The 18,252-nt window shown below is 46.6% G+C and overlaps 1 protein-coding gene across 4 annotated transcripts in view; it reads left to right on the top strand.

Moving 5' to 3' along the window:
• ANO2 (anoctamin 2) overlaps positions 1–18,252 on the top strand; it is a 341,963-nt gene that overhangs the window by 266,082 nt on the left and 57,629 nt on the right. For all 4 annotated transcript variants that reach the window (XM_038576551.1, XM_038576553.1, XM_038576552.1 and 1 more), the window contains one exon: positions 9,960–10,155. In XM_038576551.1, the coding sequence (XP_038432479.1) occupies positions 9,960–10,155 (196 nt within the window). The remainder of the gene's footprint in view (positions 1–9,959; positions 10,156–18,252) is intronic.

Here is an 18,252-nt window from a genome sequence, read left to right as displayed (position 1 = left end):
AACTGATCAGTAAAATAGACTTCTATCTCCAGTAGTGGTAGGTGAGGCTCTTTGTAGCATCCCCTCTTGCTGAAAAGAAGAAATATTGGATAAATATATTTTTCATTCTTCTTAAAGCCTTGAGGGGATGATAGGTTAGTAAAGAATATGAGACTCTTCCTAATACAGATCCATCTAAGGGAAATGGAACCAAGGAAACAAATACCTGGGCCCTAAAAGTGCTTTAGCCTTGAGAGCATCTTCTCATCTAGGTGAACTTGGGCTTTGGTTTTGAGTGGTTTTATGGGGCAAGGGGGAGAAAAATTGGGGTGTGGCTGGCTCAAAGTGGAGATGCTAACAGGAAGTTCTCACCACGTTAAAATGGAACACCACAAAAGAGCTACACTCTCCAAATAAAGATGAAGTAGAACTAAACACATCCCTTCCCCATCCATGGGACTGCAAGAACATTATAAGGAGAACAGGAAGAAAAAGGGAAACAAAACCCTGAGAAGTGGCCACAGGTGATCCCTATCATGGAATGCTGGCCTGATTTGTCACTTGGGAGGACCAGGGAACCTCAGGCTATAAACTTGGTTCAGGACAAGTCATGTTTCCAGGTGCCCAGCAGAAGCAAGCACAAGTTCTCTCTGTAGGAAGGCACATCCCGCCAGTCCTCAAAAAATGCCCCAAAATAATTTTTCAAGGGCAAAGAAGAGAATACAGTTAAAAATAATCAATTATATAAGAAGCTAAAGCACAAATGGAAGAGAACCAGTGTGGAGAGAGAGCAAGAACTAAAGATACTAGAAATATCAGTCACAGGTTAAAACACCCCATTTGAAAATATCTGCAAAAAAAAGAAATTATGTTTAAAATGACTTAAGGATTTGAAAACCACCCAATAAATCTTCTAGAACTGAATATATATCAATGAGATGTGTACTATATAATAATGAATATATACATAAATATGAACATATTAATATATATATATAATATTTTGTATATACATCCTCCTCCCCCTGCCCCGTGGGTGGGTTTAACAACAAATTAGACATAGCTGAAGAGATAATTTGTGAGCTGCAGTACAGGTTAGAAGAAAGTATCCATAGTGCAGCATAGGGAGGCAAAAAATTGAAAATTCAAAAGAGAAATTAAAGATTTGGAAATAGAGTGAGAACATTTCACATGTCTTTAATTGCACTACTGGAAAAAGAGGTGAGAATATTAATGGATAAGATACAGTGACTGTTGTTCTCCTGATTGGGTAGTTCTGCCAACAGAATTCCAACTCAGAGATTGAAGAATCCCAGTGAAATTCAAGCAGGAAAAAGAAAAAGAAATCTACATGTAGATTCATGACAGTGAAATCGTAGAATATATAAGACACAAGAAGGGGCACCTGGGTGGCTCAGTTGGATGAGCATCTGACTCTTGATTTCAGCTCAAGTAATGATCTCAGGATCCTGGGATCAAGTCCTACATTGGGCTCCATGTACAAATTGGAGTCTGCTTGAGGATTCTCTCTCTCCCTTTCCCTCTGCCCATCGCCCCTCACTCCCACATGCACCCCCTCCTCCTTCTTTTTCTCAAATAAATAAATAAATCTTTTTAAAAAAGACACAAGAAAAATCTTAAGTGCAGTCAGAAATCAAAAGACAAATGACCTTCAAGAGATTGTTCCATCGGCCATTGATTTTTGCATAGCTTTTGGAAGCCAGAATACAGTGATGTGTTATCTTCATGTACTGAAAATAAAACAATTGCTAACCTAAAATTCTATACCTAGAATTCTAATGTAGAAGTATTAGAATAAAGTAAAGGTATTTATAGCCAAACAAATATTGAGGATTTGCCACCAACTGAATCTTTCACTAAAGGAAGTCCTAAGAATGTACTTCAGATGTGATCTCATATGGAAAAACCATAGTTTTAAGAAGGAATGAAGAACAAAGTGGTAAATATGTGGGAAAATCTATATAAACTTTGGTTGTAAACAATGATGATGATTTCTCATAGAGTTAAAAATATGGAAGAGGGCCACCTGGCTGGCTTAGGTGAGACTCTTGAGATCATTTGTTCAAGACTCACATTGGGTGTGGAGCCTACTTAAAATTAAATAATTTAAAAAAAATTTAAAGATAAGGTGGAATCGGGGTGTCTGGGTGGCTCAGTTTGGTTAAGTATCTGCCTTTGGCTTCGGTCATGATCTCCAGGTCCTGGGACTGAGCCCCCATGTCGGGCTCCTTGCTCAGCCGGGAGTCGGCTTCTCCATCTTCCTCTGACTCTCCCTCTGTTTATGCACTCTCACTCTCTCTCTCTCTCTCTCAAATAAATCAATAAAATCTTAAAAAATATAAGGTAGAAAAAAATTAGGTAGAATTACAGTGCATACAATAATAATAGCATATAAGTTGAGTGGGCAATAATGAAGCAAAAACATTGTAAGATCTTTATATTTTCTCCATGACAATTTATATGGAAGCACAAAGGCTAAGAATGGTCAAGACATTCTTGGAGAGCCCAGGTAGTTCAGTCACCTAAGTATTTTGGCTCAGGTCATGATCTCTGGGTCCTGGGATCAGGCTGTGGCAGACTCTGCAATCAGTGGGGAATCTGCTTGAGGATTCTCTCTCTCCCTCTCCCTCTGCACACACTCTCTCCCTAAAATAAATAAATCAATTAAAAAAAAAAAAGAATATTGTCAAGACACTCCTGAAGAGGAGTAAAGAGGGCTAAGGTACTCTACCAAATAGAAACTTACTATAAAACAGTAATAAGTATGACAGTGTGATATTGTTGCAGGAATATAATTAGGCTGGTGGAACAAAACAGAAAGCCAAGAGTCAGATCCATGCAAATAGCACTGCTTATACTTGGAGAAAAGGTGGATCCATAAAAATTTCATTACAAGGTGCAAAACAGAAGTTCAGAATTACTCTAAGGTTGTTATCTTGAATAATCAAAAGCTAGAGGTAAGCTTCCTGGATAGGGAAGAATTCTGAAATTGCCTTCATGTTGAATATAAATCTGCAGTTCAGAGGAAACCTGATAAGATGGTATAGGTGCTATTAAAAGCCATGAGATTGTACACAATCACCAGGAGAGTGAGGGTAGCTAGAGGAAAGTCTAAGAGTTGAGTCCCAAGACACTGCCATGTTCAAATTTGGGCACATGAGGAGGATCCAAAAAACAAGATCAAAAGTAACAGCTGGCAGAGTGTGGACAGTCCTGGAAGCCAAGAAACTATTGCAAGGGGAGGGCAATCAATGATGTCAGATGCCAGTGATAGGTCAGGCAAGAAGAGAACTGAAAAGATAAGCTTGTCTGCTGTCCAAGAGAGGACCTGGATTCGTCATCATCACTGTCAACAACAAATAGGTTACTGCATCACCACTGACAAATACAGGCATACCTTTGTCTTATTGTATTTTATCTTATTACACTTTGCAGGTTTTAACATTTTTTACAAATTGAAGGTTTGTGGTAATCCCTGTATTGAACAAATCTATTTGTGCCATTTTTCTAAAGGGTTTGGCTTATTTCTTGCCTCTGTATCATAATTTAACAATTTTAAAAAAAAAAAAGATTGATTTATTTATTATAGAGAGCATGCATGTGCATGAGTGAATATGCAAGTGGGGAGGGGCAGAGAGAGAGGAAGAGAATCTCAAGCAGACTCCCCACTGAGCAGGGAGCCTGATGCAAAACTCAATCCCACAACCCTGAAATGTGACCTGAGTCAAAACCAAGAGTCAGGGATCCCTGGGTGGCGCAGCGGTTTGGCGCCTGCCTTTGGCCCAGGGCGCGATCCTGGAGACCCGGGATCGAATCCCACATCGGGCTCCCGGTGCATGGAGCCTGCTCCTCCCTCTGCCTGTGTCTCTACCTCTCTCTCTCTCTCTCTCTCTCTGTGTGTGACTATCATAAATAAATAAAAAAATAAAAGTAAAAAAAAAAAGTTTAAAAAAAAAAAAAACAACCAAGAGTCAGACCCTTAACTGAGTCAGTCACCCACAAACCCCTAGTTGGCAATCCTTACATTATTTCAAACTTTTTCATTATTATTACATTTGTTATGGTGATCTGTGATCAGTGATTACAACTGACTGGAAGCTCAGATGATGGTGGTTAGCATTTTTTAGCAATAAAGTGTTTTTTAATTAAGGTATGTACATTGATTTTTTTAAGGCATTATGCTACTGTACCCTTAATAGACTACAGTAGAGTGTAAACATAACCTTTATATGTACTGGATGACCACAAAATTCATTTGATTTTCTTCATTGCAATATTTGCTTTATTGTGCTGGTCTGGAACCAAACCCACAATACTCTTGAGGTCTGCCTGTACTGAAAACTGGGTCAGTGGTGGGTCATCTGCCCAAAGTTCTATATTTTTAAAAGTTCCATAGAGGCCTCCTAACTACACTGGAGGGTACAGTAATTTATTGTTGTTATTTAGAAATATTATATGATTATTTCTCCATCTTCCCTTTTCTAACCCCACCTACCTCTACATCTTCATACAAATGGGAGATTCTGTATCAGAACCAAGAACTAATTGCTATATCTCTCTGATGCCTGGAGTCTTGTAATCAGCCAGCGCTGAGCACTGGACTGTGTGAGCAGAAGCTGAGAAGAGAGTGGTAGGGATGGGGTGGAACCCCTTTAAAGATCACCCCTTTAGGGGCACCTGGTGGCTCAGTGTGTTAAGTGTCTGCCTTTGGCTCAGGTCATGATTCTAGGGTCCTGGGATTGACCCCATGTCAGGCTCCTTGCTCAGCAGAGAGTCTGCTTCTCTCTCTCTCCCACTCCCCCTGCTTGTGTTCTCTCTCTCTGTCAAATTAAATAAATAAAATCTTAAAAAAGGTCACCCCTTTATAGTCAGATTCTCTTGGGTTCACTGAGATAAGGATTAATAGCACTCCATCTTACTTTCAAAAATATTCCAGGTTGGGCAATAAATTATATAGTCTCCTACCTATTAGATTTTTAAAAATCTTTATTTTGTGCTAACTTGTTCTCATTTTTTCTTTTTTTCATTTTAAAAGATGTCTAAATATTCTAAAGAAAAGGGCCTGGCACTGCCCTAGAACAAGGTGTGGAGTGGGAGATAAAGAGGTCATGATAGTATTTATAAAAAATTGGGATTTGGTTATGGAATTAGGATAAGCCAAAGGCACCTACTACAACACACATGACTACTGATATACTTCCCTCCTCCACCCCCTGTAACTAAATCTTGGCAGAAGATGCCAAGGCCATGGCCATGGGGAGGGTTTTAGGGATGCCAATCTGTCACATTAACTGGGGTTATTTTTTGTGGAATGGTGAGCACGAAGCAATGTCCCAGTGCTCTGTTCCTCTTCCCCACCTGTGATAGAGGGCAGCATGGGCAAAGATGAATTTTCTCTTTCTTTTCCAACCCAACATGTTGAACTCAGTTTCTTTCCTTTTTAAAAAATTTTTCAAAGATGCATTTAATTAGTTGAGAGAGAGCATGAATGGGGGGTGAGGATGGGGCCAAAGGAGAGGGAGAGAGAATCCCAAGCAGACTTCCTTTGAGCATTGAGCCCCCATTGGAGGGCTGAGATCATGACCTGAGCTGAAAGCAAGAGTTGGATGCTCCACTGACTGAGCCCCCCAGGTGCCCCTTTCTTCCCTTTTTGAATTAAACTTCTTTTGTTTTCTTTTTGTGGGAGGGGATTATCAGAAGCAGTGTCCCTATACTAGAGCTTGGTGCCTGAGCTTCCTTCCCATGCCCAAGACAGTCATTTACTTCTACTTGTGTATTGGGAACCAGCCATCAGAAACCCTCCTCCTTAACCTGACTTATTGCAGGGGCCTCCTAACTGTGCCTTTATAGATCATCAGCCTACTCATCTTTTTAAAATCTAGATCAAATCATGTCACTTCTCTGCTCAAAACTCTCTTAAGGCTCTACATCTCATGAGATATAGAAGCCACCATCCTTATACTACATCCTTGTCTATATAACCTTGTACATCCTTGCACTACATCCTCCTCTCCACCCCCACCCCTCCCTTTCTTTCTCCTTTAGCTACCCTCTGCCTGATAGCCCCTTCCCTCAGACGTCCTCTGTTAGAGCCTTGCTGACATGTCACCTCCTCACCTATGCCTCACCTACATCTTTCCTGACCACCCTATTTTAAATTTTAAATCCCTATACTCCTATTTTGCTGTATTTGTTTCTATAGTATTTACCACACCAGATATACTAATTGATGTGTTTTAGTAGTTGGTTGTCTGACTTTCCCCACTAGAAGATCCTGTGTGATTTGTTCACTACTATATCCCTGACACTTAGAATGGTGACTGGCATATAGAAGGCACTCAAGACATATTTTGTGAATGGCTGAATGAAGAAATGAATTAGTTAATCAGATTAATAAGTTGCCAGGGACACCTTATTATGTCAAAGTCGTTAGTGTGTTTCTGGTTTAAAATTGAGCTACTATTTCTATGCCCTGTTCTAGACTGGGTATGTTCCCCCTGATTTCAGCACAGGTTGCTTCTGACTTGTCCATTTCTGCTTGCTTTTTAAAAATTCCTTTCCCCAAGCCTTTCTCATAGGAAACTGACCCAAAACTACTTCCGTGGGATTTTCTCTAATCCCCCCGCTCTCTACTCAGAGTGTATGAAGCACATGAACTGAGCCTGTACTCTGTCCAGCTGCTACAAGGCTCATCCTTGTATATGTGCAATGATTTTTTCAACTTTGATTCAGAATGCCAGATCTGGAGGGCAGGGACCAGACCTGTTCTCCTTCCTCGTAGCGTTAAATAGGATTCTGGACTCTGTTGCCTGGCTTTTGTTGCCGTTTGGTTATATCCACAAGTAAAGCTATGAGATCAGAATACCAAAGGCAATGGGGAGCATGATGATGTTCTCATGTGCTGGGGAACTAGATTCTTAGAGCCAGAGACCAGCAAATCTTTGGCAGGTTCCACAGTGAGGCAACGCTATGAAATAGCATGAGGCATAGAATGCAGTACAAGACCAACCCCCACTTTTGGCCTATTTGAGGGGACACTGATCACAGACATAAAATATACTCAGTGTACATTTGCTGAATTTAATAAACAAAATCAACATTGCAGCCATGGTGGTGAAAACAGAGCTATATTTAGTACTAGATGAGCTATATTCTAATGTTGAGTTGGGGTTGTAGATGTGGGAGCCACAGAGCAGGGTTCAAATCCTGGACAGTCATTAAATCACATCCACAAAAGACTTATTTTATATTACTGCTATAAGGATTAGTGTTCATGAAGATGTGCATCCAATAACAAAATCAAGAGGACACAAATGGACTAGTTAATGATGATGTTATCACTGTTAGCATCCCAGCTTTGCCAGGAACTGCCCAGACCTTAGACCCATCACATTGCTGCTTTTTGGGCCTCAGTTTCCTTATATATGAGATTGGAGGCAGGATGTGGCTGATCCATGAATGCCAGAATCCTTTACTCCTACCAGAATCCTGGAGACGAGGGTTGTAGTCCGTGCCTTGTGACCTTGAGCAAGCCACTGCACCTTCCATGCCTGTTTCCTCATCTGCAAAGTGGTCATGGGACTGGGCTGGTCTTCTCCGTGCTCTTCTAACTTGAGAACTGTGATTACTGAGGGGCTTGTAGGCAACCTCGAAGGACAGGTCAGAGCCTGGTTTCTCTAGTGGCCTGCGAAATCAGGGGCAGAGAGATGAGGATGGCACAGAGCAGCAGCAGAGGGTTGGGGAGGGGTGTGTCAGAGGCAGGGCCGAGGAGGCAGGGAGGGTGGAAACCCTTAACTTCCCTAAGTGAGTTAGAGCAGTGCCTCTAGAACTTGAATAGGAATCTGGTTCAAGTGCAGATTCTGAACCAGTGTGTCTGGTGCTGTGCTTGAGATTCTGCATGCTCCGAGGCTCCCAGACGATGCAGCAGGTCCACAGATCACACTCTGGGTAGCAGTGAAGAGTTCTCTTCCTCCCCTAGTTTAGCAGCAGGGGCCTCTTGGAGAAGAATTGAAGCTGATCTCCTTCCCACTCATTCCTCCATGCCCCACCCCCAAGACCCCAAAGCCAAAGCTGTTTTTGCCATTGTTGTTTTCCCCCAGACCCATCCACAAAAGTACACTCTTTGATGCCCTGGCCTCCCCCTGCCTCATCAATACCACCATCGCCGGCCTTCACTGCAAAAGTGATTTTGGGGGAAAAGAATCTCACACTGTGTTTTCCAGGCCCTTTCTGTCTGGCAGTGACAATCCCAGGGGAACAGGAAGTGAAAATGTCTAAATTGTTGGAAAACGGTGATGTCATGTCCAGGTTTTCCCACTCACATGGTCGTCATTCTTCCCTCGTCCTGGGGGCTGGGGCTTCTGCTGCTCCCACCCTCCACCTGCATCAGAAGACTCCCACACAGTGTCCTTCCCATCTTGCCTCTCCTCCACCCTGACATACATGCATGTGTGTGCACATGTGTGCGTGCATGCACACGCACACACTCTCTACCCAGAGAACACTGCCATCCTGCCCGCCATAGGTAGGCCTTCTTTTGCACACTGTGGCCCATACGACAAATAGTAATATTTGTACAGCATACAGGGATAACTAGCTAAGGCTGCCACCAGCACCCCCAGGCCGCAGCATCCCCAGGCAGCCCCCAGAGGTCTGAAGACATTCATACCTTGACACATCTGCAACCTAGTCCCCAGTCCTCATTTTGGGGGAAAAGAGGACCCTCATTGGTCCACCAGGGTCCTAAGTACTGCTTGCAAAGCATTGCCTGAGCCAGGGCCCCGTCTCCTCATCCCCTCCTTTCCTCTCCACACCGCCTTCTCCTCCTCTTCTTCCTAGGGAGGGAACATGTCATCCAGGACAGTTTAGAGTTTCAGAAGGAAACTCTTTTCTTCCCATGTTTCCAAGTAGCTCTCCAGACCCAGTGCCAGCCCCCCTTCCCCTGACCCCAGAGGAAATACTACCTAAACAGCCTCCTCTGCAGAAAGGATTCTAAGAAAGAAGACTTCAAATGATTGAAACAAATTAGAATTTTGCTCTTAGCAGGTTATCCACCTGGCCTGTCTCATGTCCTCCCTCTGCCCTCTCCAAGGGCTCACTCAGGGCACTTTTTTCCCCCAATGTCCTTGGACTTCATGGGAACGGCCCTTCCTGGGCTGTGATGGGAGAGGAGATGGGCTGGTCTGGGAGCACAGTTTATTATTCCTTGGTTCTAGAAAGAAGAAGTGGGGAACCCTTAGAGGTCAAGTGGCTGGTAAACTTTCCTTTTAACAAAACAGCCAGAGATTTCAGCACTGAATGAGAAATCTGAGTCCTCATTCTGGGTGCCTGGTAGAGAAATCTTTGAGTGATGTTTTGTTTACCTGAGGATCGAGGGTCTACCAGTCTCACTCCTAGTTTCTCTCCCTTTATTCTTCTTTGGGGAGCCCTCCCGTATGCAGTGCAAGAAGGCTCTAATTCACTGCTTCTCAGCTCAAATACCTTCAGTGGCTCCCTGTTTCCTTCCATTGAGATCCCAGTTTCTATCCCATTATTCCATCTGATTTAGCTTGCCCCTCTGTACGCAGCCCCTTCATTGAGCACGTGGTACCTTCTCTGGTATTACTCACTGTGGTTTAATAAGAGTTCAGCTTACCTCCATAGTCGATCGGATGTCCCCTAGTGAAAGAAACCATGTTGCATGTGCTGCACACACCTTCTCTGGTGTTTGCATTCTTGGGGTTTTGTGTGTGTTGTTGACCATTTGGTATCTGGTAAAAATGGAAGGTGCTCTCTCATGGACAGCACCCCTGTCCTCAGAATTTGCACATGAGTCCAGAGGGTGTGCAGCCCCCTGTTACCCACGAGTGGACTCCAGGTTCATAGAGTTCCTGACGTAGCAAATAGGACAGTTGGCTGAGCCAGTAGTAGTTGCTCAGCACTTGCCTGCTGAGCTCTGACTCTCCCTGTCTCCCAAACAGATCGCCCTGACGTTCTCCATTGTCTTTGGGGTCATTGTGTACCGCATCACGACTGCAGCAGCTCTGTCTCTCAACAAGACCACACGCTCCAATGTCCGGGTGACAGTGACAGCAACAGCGGTCATCATCAACCTCGTGGTCATCCTCATCCTGGATGAGATCTATGGTGCCGTGGCCACATGGCTCACCAAAATCGGTACTGTGTCACAAAATCCCATGTTTCCCCAAGGCCCCCTGAACGCAGTCAGCTCAAAGCACACAGGGGTCTTGGTGGTGGTGACTGAAAAAAGGGATAGGGACCAAATGCTTTGCACGGGACATTTTAACCAGAGAAATGAGGAAGTACAGTGTTTCTGTACTTGCAGGGCCTGCCAGGGGCCTCCCTTCAGGCAAAGATCCTCCCTAGGACATTCTCTATCAGTTGTCTTCCAGCCCAACCAAGTTGAGTGCCTCACCGTCCCCTAAGCATCACACACAGGGTCTCTTCTTTTTAGCCTAATCTAAAGACGAGACAGGTTCAACACTTCTGGTTACAAGTCACCAAGTTTTAGATCTCCGCACTTTCCCAGGAGTGTTTACAGAGTCAAGAAAGCTCTTGATACTTGAGCCCTGGAGGGTCTTATCTATCCCCATCTTGCCGAGGCCCCAGAAAATCCATACATTCCCCACGCACTGAGCAGACTTCAAAGAGGCATCTCAGACTTCCCAAGCTTCAAGCCAGTGAGAAAAATGTGGTGGCCTCAGTATTCAGACGTGTCATTTGAGCCGCAACCTGCTGTTGCCTAAGCGCCACTTTTTTGGCATTTGTGCTTATTAGATGGGGGGAGGGCTGAGAGCTGAGACCCTTTCCTCATGGTACTTACCCTGGGTGGCCTGCGTGCATGCACCTCTCTTCCTGGTTGAATCTGAGGACCTGGACTGTCCGCTGCTCACTGGCCTCAGAAAAGTTGAATTAATGATATGATACTTTGAAGTCACTGACCAGTGAGAAGCTAGACACTTGATAGGTTAGGTCTTCAAGAGAACCTTCCCTAGAGGATCAGAAAATTCCAGAAAGGTCTCACTAATTCTGATTAAAGGGATTCTTTCAGTGCCTTTCTCTAGCCCAGGCTCTACACACGGTGGATGTTGACTTTTGGTTTCTATGTGGATGTAGGCAGGGTACCTTCTAGAGTGGAGGCATGTGCACATTCATCAAAGTGATATAAATTTCTTGAGGAGAGTCAGCAGAGGATGTTGCTTCAGTGTGTCTAGTGGCATGTAGGACTCTATGGAAGCACTTAGGGGGAGCATCCAACACTCCTGAAGGCCCAGGGGAGGCCTCTGAGACAAGGGCATCAAGTTGCTTTGCCCACAGATAAGTGGTATTAGGATAGGCAGGAGGACAAGAGTTCCTAGCAGAGGAATGAGAATGAGAGGTACACACTGAAGAGAGAGATCAGATCCCTTGGGGTTAAGAAAGGCCCATGGAGGCGTGCATGTGGCTGGGCTTATACACTTCTTTGAAGTCTGGGTAGAATTTTGGTGCCAAGCGAGGAGCAGAGAGCTCCGCCTGCAAAAGAAGGAAAACAGAGCATGTCCAGGGTGTGAGAGGAGCCCAGCGTGGCAGTTCCTATTGGATTGCCCAGGGCACAGCAGACAGGGGGATCTGGGCCCAGAGCATTGACTGAGACCTGATCTTTCAGTGGAAGACCTTGAACGCCAGGCCGAGAGCTCTGCTTCTTTTCACAGGCAAGGAGAAAGCGTTTGCCAGAGTTCAAGGGCCATGCAATAAAAAGTACCCATCTTTCTGGCCTGATCACTGAACTAGCTGAGAAGGAAGGCAAAGGCAGATGTAGGCAAAGGCAAAGATTTCACTTTTAAGGTTAAAAAGAAGGCTACACGGGAGGAAGCAGCTTAGCAGAGAGCCAGAGAGGTTTCCTAATACCAGATTACAGACAGACTTTCCTCCCAGTGGCCCAGAGGCAGAGGACAGGGAAGCCTGGCAAGTCTCAGGACATGGTGGGGAGGGAGGCCCAGAAGAACACCTGCTTCTTGCAGGCCCTTGGCTCCTGAGAGGAAGTGCAGAGGAAGTGGGTAGATGGCGAATGCCAGTGTCACCTTCTAGACAGACCAATGAAATAAGTTTCTGTACCCTGAGAGGGGAAAGGAGTGAGTTCGAGGAGATTAGGCAGGACATTACTACTAAGCGCACTCCCTCCACATTGGGGAGACATCAGAAGTGGAGAGAAGCATTCCCCATCCCCCTCAAGGGCTCTGACCTCACACCACTGGTGATTTTTTTGAAGAGGGCAACACGAATGGAGCTATATGCTTGTAAAACTACCCTGGCAGGAACCTAGGATGCCACAGAGAAGAGAGAGGCAAGGAGGCCTACTATAAAGGAGATTATTGAGTGTGTTTGGCAGGAAGGAGGGAAGAGAGGAGCAGGAAGCCAGCAGTGGTGCAGAAATATCTCCCTGTTGCCATCTGCATTACTCTATCTCACTTGTCTTCCACAACTCTGGAGAGTAGGAGGGCTAGAATTCTAGCTAGAGTGTGGCCCAGGATCAAAACCTCATTAACAAGTATTTAGTGAGCACCTCCCATTACCAGGCTGGGCAGATTCTCTTTGCATCAGGCCAGAAAACACCATCCACACTGTGAAGCTATGTCCAGTGTTTCTAATAGCACCCCTTCCCTCACCCAGGAAGTTGGTGCTCCTTCTGGCTGTGAAACCAGGGGCCGGTGAGGACATCTGTGCCCTGGAAAGGAGATGAAATTCTAGTAACTACAATTTGTTGTTTCTGATAGTGATCCTCCTAAAGCGACTTTAGACTTAAAAGAATTCCATTATCCCATTTCATTCTCACAAAAACTGTGCAGTCGGCAAGGGAAGTGTCATCTCCTCATTTTCCTGAAGTTCACACTCAGAGTCTCCCTCTGAAACGCAGATACCTTCTGTGAGATGCTGATGCGAGTTTCTTACTGACGGGACTGAAAATGGTGTATTAGGGCCCCGTACAGGAACCTGTCTGGGCCTCGTCGGTGCTGCCCTTGTCAGCCTGCAACTGGGTGCTCCCAGAAGGCTCAGAGAGGTGTTTTTGTATAGTGGAAGAGCCACTGAATTAGGGAGCCCAATGGAAGGAAGCTTTGAGGTCTGGACCTGGCTCCTTCTCCCTCCCTTCCCCAGATGTGTGGCATTGGGCAAAATAGGGAGCTTTTCTGGAATGAATTTTATGGATCCTTCCTTCATCATTTCCTCCCTCCTGTCCACAATCATCACCTCTGAGAGGGCTGTCATCACAGCCTAAGGACTGTGGACCTCTGGCTTGGAAATCCCACCCAGTCAGTCTTTCTCAGACTTTCTCCCTGGCTGGGGGAGGGGAGCACCACTCCCATCAGCCCCCACAGAAAGTTTTCCTTTTGGTCTCAGATCAAATATAAACTAAGATTTGAGGCTCTTGGCCACCTTCTTCCCAGTGTCCTCCTCCGCCCTGGGTGACCCACCTGACATCACCCTGTATGTTCCCACCTCTGTGCTGTGTTTAGGCTGCTGTAAGTGCTCTCACGGCCCTCAGCGACCCTTCTTTTAAGGGACTTCTAGAGGCCTGCCTCCCCCATCCTTTTCTGGACACTCAGCCAACTTCTGAACTCCTCGGACACAGATCATGCTTTCACTTGTTCATCACTCAGATGTGGCGTGCCTGCTGGGTGCCAGGCACGATTCTGGGAATATAGTTGGAAACAAGGAAGACATGGCCCCTACTCTCACTATGTTTACGCTGTAATACTGGAAAGATCAACAGTGAGTGGGAATATTTATGGAGGGTGAGAAAGCAAAAACAGTCACGTGACTGTGGTTTGGGGTTGTGCACTCTGGTCAAGTGGTCAGGAAAGGCCTGTCGAGGTGGTACCATGGTGGCTGAGACCAGGGCGACAGGAAGGCCCTGGAACACGGAGACCTGGAGGAAGGGCTCTAGGAAGAGGCAGTAGCAGAGGCAGAGGGGAGGGTGCAGAACAGCAGAGGGGACACCGCACCACAGACTGGTGGCCTGTAAAGCAGCAGGTGCGAGGACACTTGGGCTGTATTGTCTGCTCCACTCACTGGAGTTCATCACGTACTGTCTTCTCTCATTGCTGGACTTGTGTGTGTGTGTTTCCTGGTCTTGGAATAGATGAGGCTCTGCCAGGGTAAAAAATTAACCTTAAAATCTCTGGTGCATAGTGCAAAGTCATTTATCTGTTCTCACTCATGCTCCACATCCAGTGTGTGAGGGTGGGGGGCTCGGCTCACACAGCCGCTCTAGGGCGCAGACGGATGGAGGCCACACGGCCACATCAGCTGTGAGCCACACAGGTCTGGGGCACCGTCCCTCACTTCCGCTCACAGCATGCTGGCTGGAAGCAGCCTAATTGAGAAGAGGCCGGAAAATGTGTAGAAGTGCATGGACATTCCATGAGCGGGAAAGGTCCCTGCTGCTTGCTCCAGCCAGGCCGTAGCGCCTTGGAGGGGCTTCTGGAGGACAGCTGCTCGGTCTTCCCTTTCTCCTCCTCCCCCATGTGGTGCCTGCCTCACAGTAGACCTTAGCACAAGTTTCTGAATGCAGTTATTGGTTAAATGCATCTCTGTCTTCCTTCGTCCATTCAAAAAGGCTTTCTTTTTCCCCAAGGAATGCCCTTAGGCTGGGCATCCGGCAAGCCACAGCAGAAGCTACAGCGGACAGTTACACGTTCTTTATCTCCTACTTACTAAAGGACCCGAGGAGATTTTGAGATGAGAAAGGTGAATGTAAAGTTGTTGTGATGGGACAGTGACTTGACAGACACAACGGAGGGATTGAAAGGTTGGAAGCGCCCTTACGGCAGTGCGTGCACGCTTGCCCACCGATGGCAGTGACCGTGTACCACGGGGTGCCCAGCACACCTGCCGGCCAAGGGGTGGCTGCAGACTCCAGGCCTTCATGGGGACATAGAGCTGTGAAGAATGCCACCTAATGGAGTGAGGATTCTACCAGAATTGGGGGCTTCCTTTGCCATTCTCACGCTGGCTTTAAGACCCATCTGGCTTCGTGCCTCAGATCTCCTGATTGATGAGGAGGCTGTGACCACTGCCTTGCTCACCAGGTGCAAACAGCTGGTGTAAACAACCCCAACAAGTTCCCAAGTGTTTCCTGCAAGGCTGGGTGGTGAAGACCGATTCCTTGGGAGCATCCTCCAACAGACCCAGACATCAGGCCGATCTGAGGGCCATTCTTGCCACAAATATTTGTGACAAGAAACAGAATTTGTTAGAAGTTGGCTCCGCAGTGGTAGATAAAGGGGGTAATTGTCTTCCTGGCTACCACATAACAATGATCACGGGCTTGGGTGCAAGACACACCGTGATCTGGAGCCCAGAGACAGGGACTGAGCTAAACCCTGCAGTGGTGGTATGGGGTCGCTAGGGAAAAGTGAATGAAGCTTGGGGCCTTGACAGCCAAGGCCCTCTATATAAATTGTGCAGCCCGGTCCAGCAGCATCAGGACTAGTTTGTGAGAATCCCAGTGAATGGGGGGAGGCAGGGACAGGATGGGCCCCAGTGATCTATCTGTTCATTCTTGAAGGAGTTTTAGGTCGTGGTCATAGGAAAGGGTCTGGTTCCTGGGATGGGAAACAAACAAGAGCTGGGAAGGACATCAGGACCTCAGATTCCCAGGCAAATCAGACAGAGCTCAGATGTCCTGGGAGGCTAGGTACGGGGCAAGGTGACAAGAGTCACCATGTAGATGAGCTCAAGGTATGCTTTGGCCCTAGTCTGTTCATCTGCTATCACAGAATACCTCAGGGTGGGTATAGATGGCAGAAATGTGTTTCTCATCCTCTGGAGGCTAAAAGTCTGAGATCAAGACACCAACAGGGTTGAGGAAGGGTCCTCTCCCAGTTCACAGACATCTGTCTGTGTCCTCACATGGCAGAGAGACTAGGGGCCTTTCTGGAGCCTCTTTTACAAGGGCACTCCTGTCACTCATGATGGCTCCACTCTCATGGCCTGAGCCTTTCCCAAAGGCCCCACCTTCTAATACCATAACCTTGGGGATTAGGTTTCCAATGTATGAATTTCGGGGGGACACACACTCGCATAGCAAAGCAGCTTCCTCCTTTGGACACAGGGATATACCATGCCTTTGAGGCAGCAAGCTTCTGAGCCCACACAGAGGGAGCAGGATTCTAGTGCTCCTGAAAACTGTAGGTTCTTATCCTGACCCATGTAGGCATGGGTTGGACTTGGCCTGGAAGGGAAGCCTGTCCACACTCCAGTTGTAAGGAAATCTAGCTGGAGACAGAGTGGGGAGGCAGCGCTCACAGGACGTTTCTAGACTGAGTAACCAAGACGCCACCAGCAGCTTGTTTCCATCATTCTTTATCTCTAGCTCTGCTGCCATGCCTCCTCTTCCTCTTCCAAGACCATGTGCACAGTGCTGGTAGTGTGTGGAGCTGTGCAGTTGATTTTTCACTCTCTGGCAGGCCTCTGTGAGTTACAGGGTTGAGTTTCTTGCAGGTACTCAAGGAATGGTGACTGTGTCAAGTCAGAGTCTCCAATTCTCTTGAACATGGCTTTGTTTGTGAGCTGTTTAAATGTAGCCAATGTCTTGCAGTTTTGCTGCCCCGGAGGCCACTGAAGTGCAGCCAGGTTTTAATGGAGTACGCATCATGTACTGGGCACTGGTGGGCACTATACATAGATCATGCCACAGACTTTTCACTGTAGTGCCAGGAAATTGTTCATTGCTTTCATATTACTTCTGGGAAGCCTGAGAAGTTTAGGAACTTGACACATGAGCCCATGGTTGTGGGGTATGTATGTACACATGTGTGCATGCACACACCAAACACTGCTCCAAGCACTTTCTATTTATCAGTATATTTAATCCTCAGAACAGCCCTCAAGGGCATCAGGAGTCTTTATTTTTTTTTATGGATTTTATTGGTTTATTCATGAAAGACACACAGAGAGGAGCAGAGACACAGGCAGAGGGAGAAGCAGGCTCCCTGTGGACAGCCCAAGGTGGGATTCAATCCCAGGACCCCAGGATCACGACCTGAGCCAAAGGCAGATGCTCAACCACTGAGCCACCCAGGTGCCCAGGTGTTGGGAGTCTTAACATGACCATTTTAGAGTCAGAAGACTGAGCCACAGAGAGATGAATAACAAGCCCGAGTTCATGGGGCTGGTAGGGGATGAGTGAGACCTCACCGCTGAGACCATGATGCTCTGCTGTCTGGTAATATGTAGCTGTTCTTGTCCTCAGGAGATTTTAGAGGTGTTTGCGAAAGCAGAAGAAAACACCACCCACGGCTCAGAAGGTTTAAAGGGCAATGCCCCCAATCCATATGAATGACAGGTGGTAGGGGTCTCGGGAGGGGCTTGGAACCTCAGAGCAAACTCTGCACGCATGAGAACACCTGCTGCTTAGGTTCACAGACTCTGGGGTCCCACGTGCTTCATTAAATTAAAAACAATTTTTTTTTTTCCGAAGAATTGAAGTGCCTCAGTCTAAAATGTTGTATCCAGTTCTAAGCCATCCCCAAGGAAAGCCAATCTATTACTACTAAGGAGAAAAGAGAGGGAAGGAAAAAAAGGAGAGGAAGCTCAGTACCAAATGCTACTAGGACATCAAAAAAATATTTAAAGAAAGTTTTGGACATACACGGATGGATCTAATTTTCCATCAAATGTGGACAACGTGTGTTTTCAGAGTCAGGGGGACATGCTGGCTTTGTTGGCTCTGAGTACTGAGACAAGGGGACTCGGCTTCACTGCAGCCTAAGCCTGCCCAGGAGCGTAATTTCACAGCAGGTTCGCATGTAGACACGTGTGGACGCGTGTAGATGCATGTGGACACATGTAGATGTGTGTGGACCAGGACCTGTGCTTTCTCAGGGCTGGAGGGTGGGGGACAGAGGTGCAGAGACCCTAGTGCTGGTCATTTCAAAACCAGCCTGAGAGTCAGGTCTACCCGGGTTGCATTCACACTCTTGCATTCACACCCCCCCCACCCCCGCCTGACTCTCTGGGTGGCCTCCAGCAACTGGGGAGGCAGCACCTCCTGCCTGCCCATCTGTGAGGCCAGGGGAAGGGTGTGGCACGGGGGGATCCTGCCATTGTCTGTGGGCCCCCTCTGTGCTGTGGGCATGAAGTCTTGTAAACGTTGTCTGGGAGGGACAGGGACCACAGGAGGCTGCTGCTAATAATAAAAAAGACCTGATCATGGTTAAAGCCCCAGTTCAGGGAGCAATTCTTTCCAGTTAGAGGAAACTATTATTAGAAACA

Source organism: Canis lupus, chromosome 27 (assembly GCF_011100685.1).
Source record: "Canis lupus familiaris isolate Mischka breed German Shepherd chromosome 27, alternate assembly UU_Cfam_GSD_1.0, whole genome shotgun sequence".
NCBI classification, from domain to species: domain Eukaryota; kingdom Metazoa; phylum Chordata; class Mammalia; order Carnivora; family Canidae; genus Canis; species Canis lupus.
This window is presented reverse-complemented; position numbering and strand designations above follow the sequence as displayed.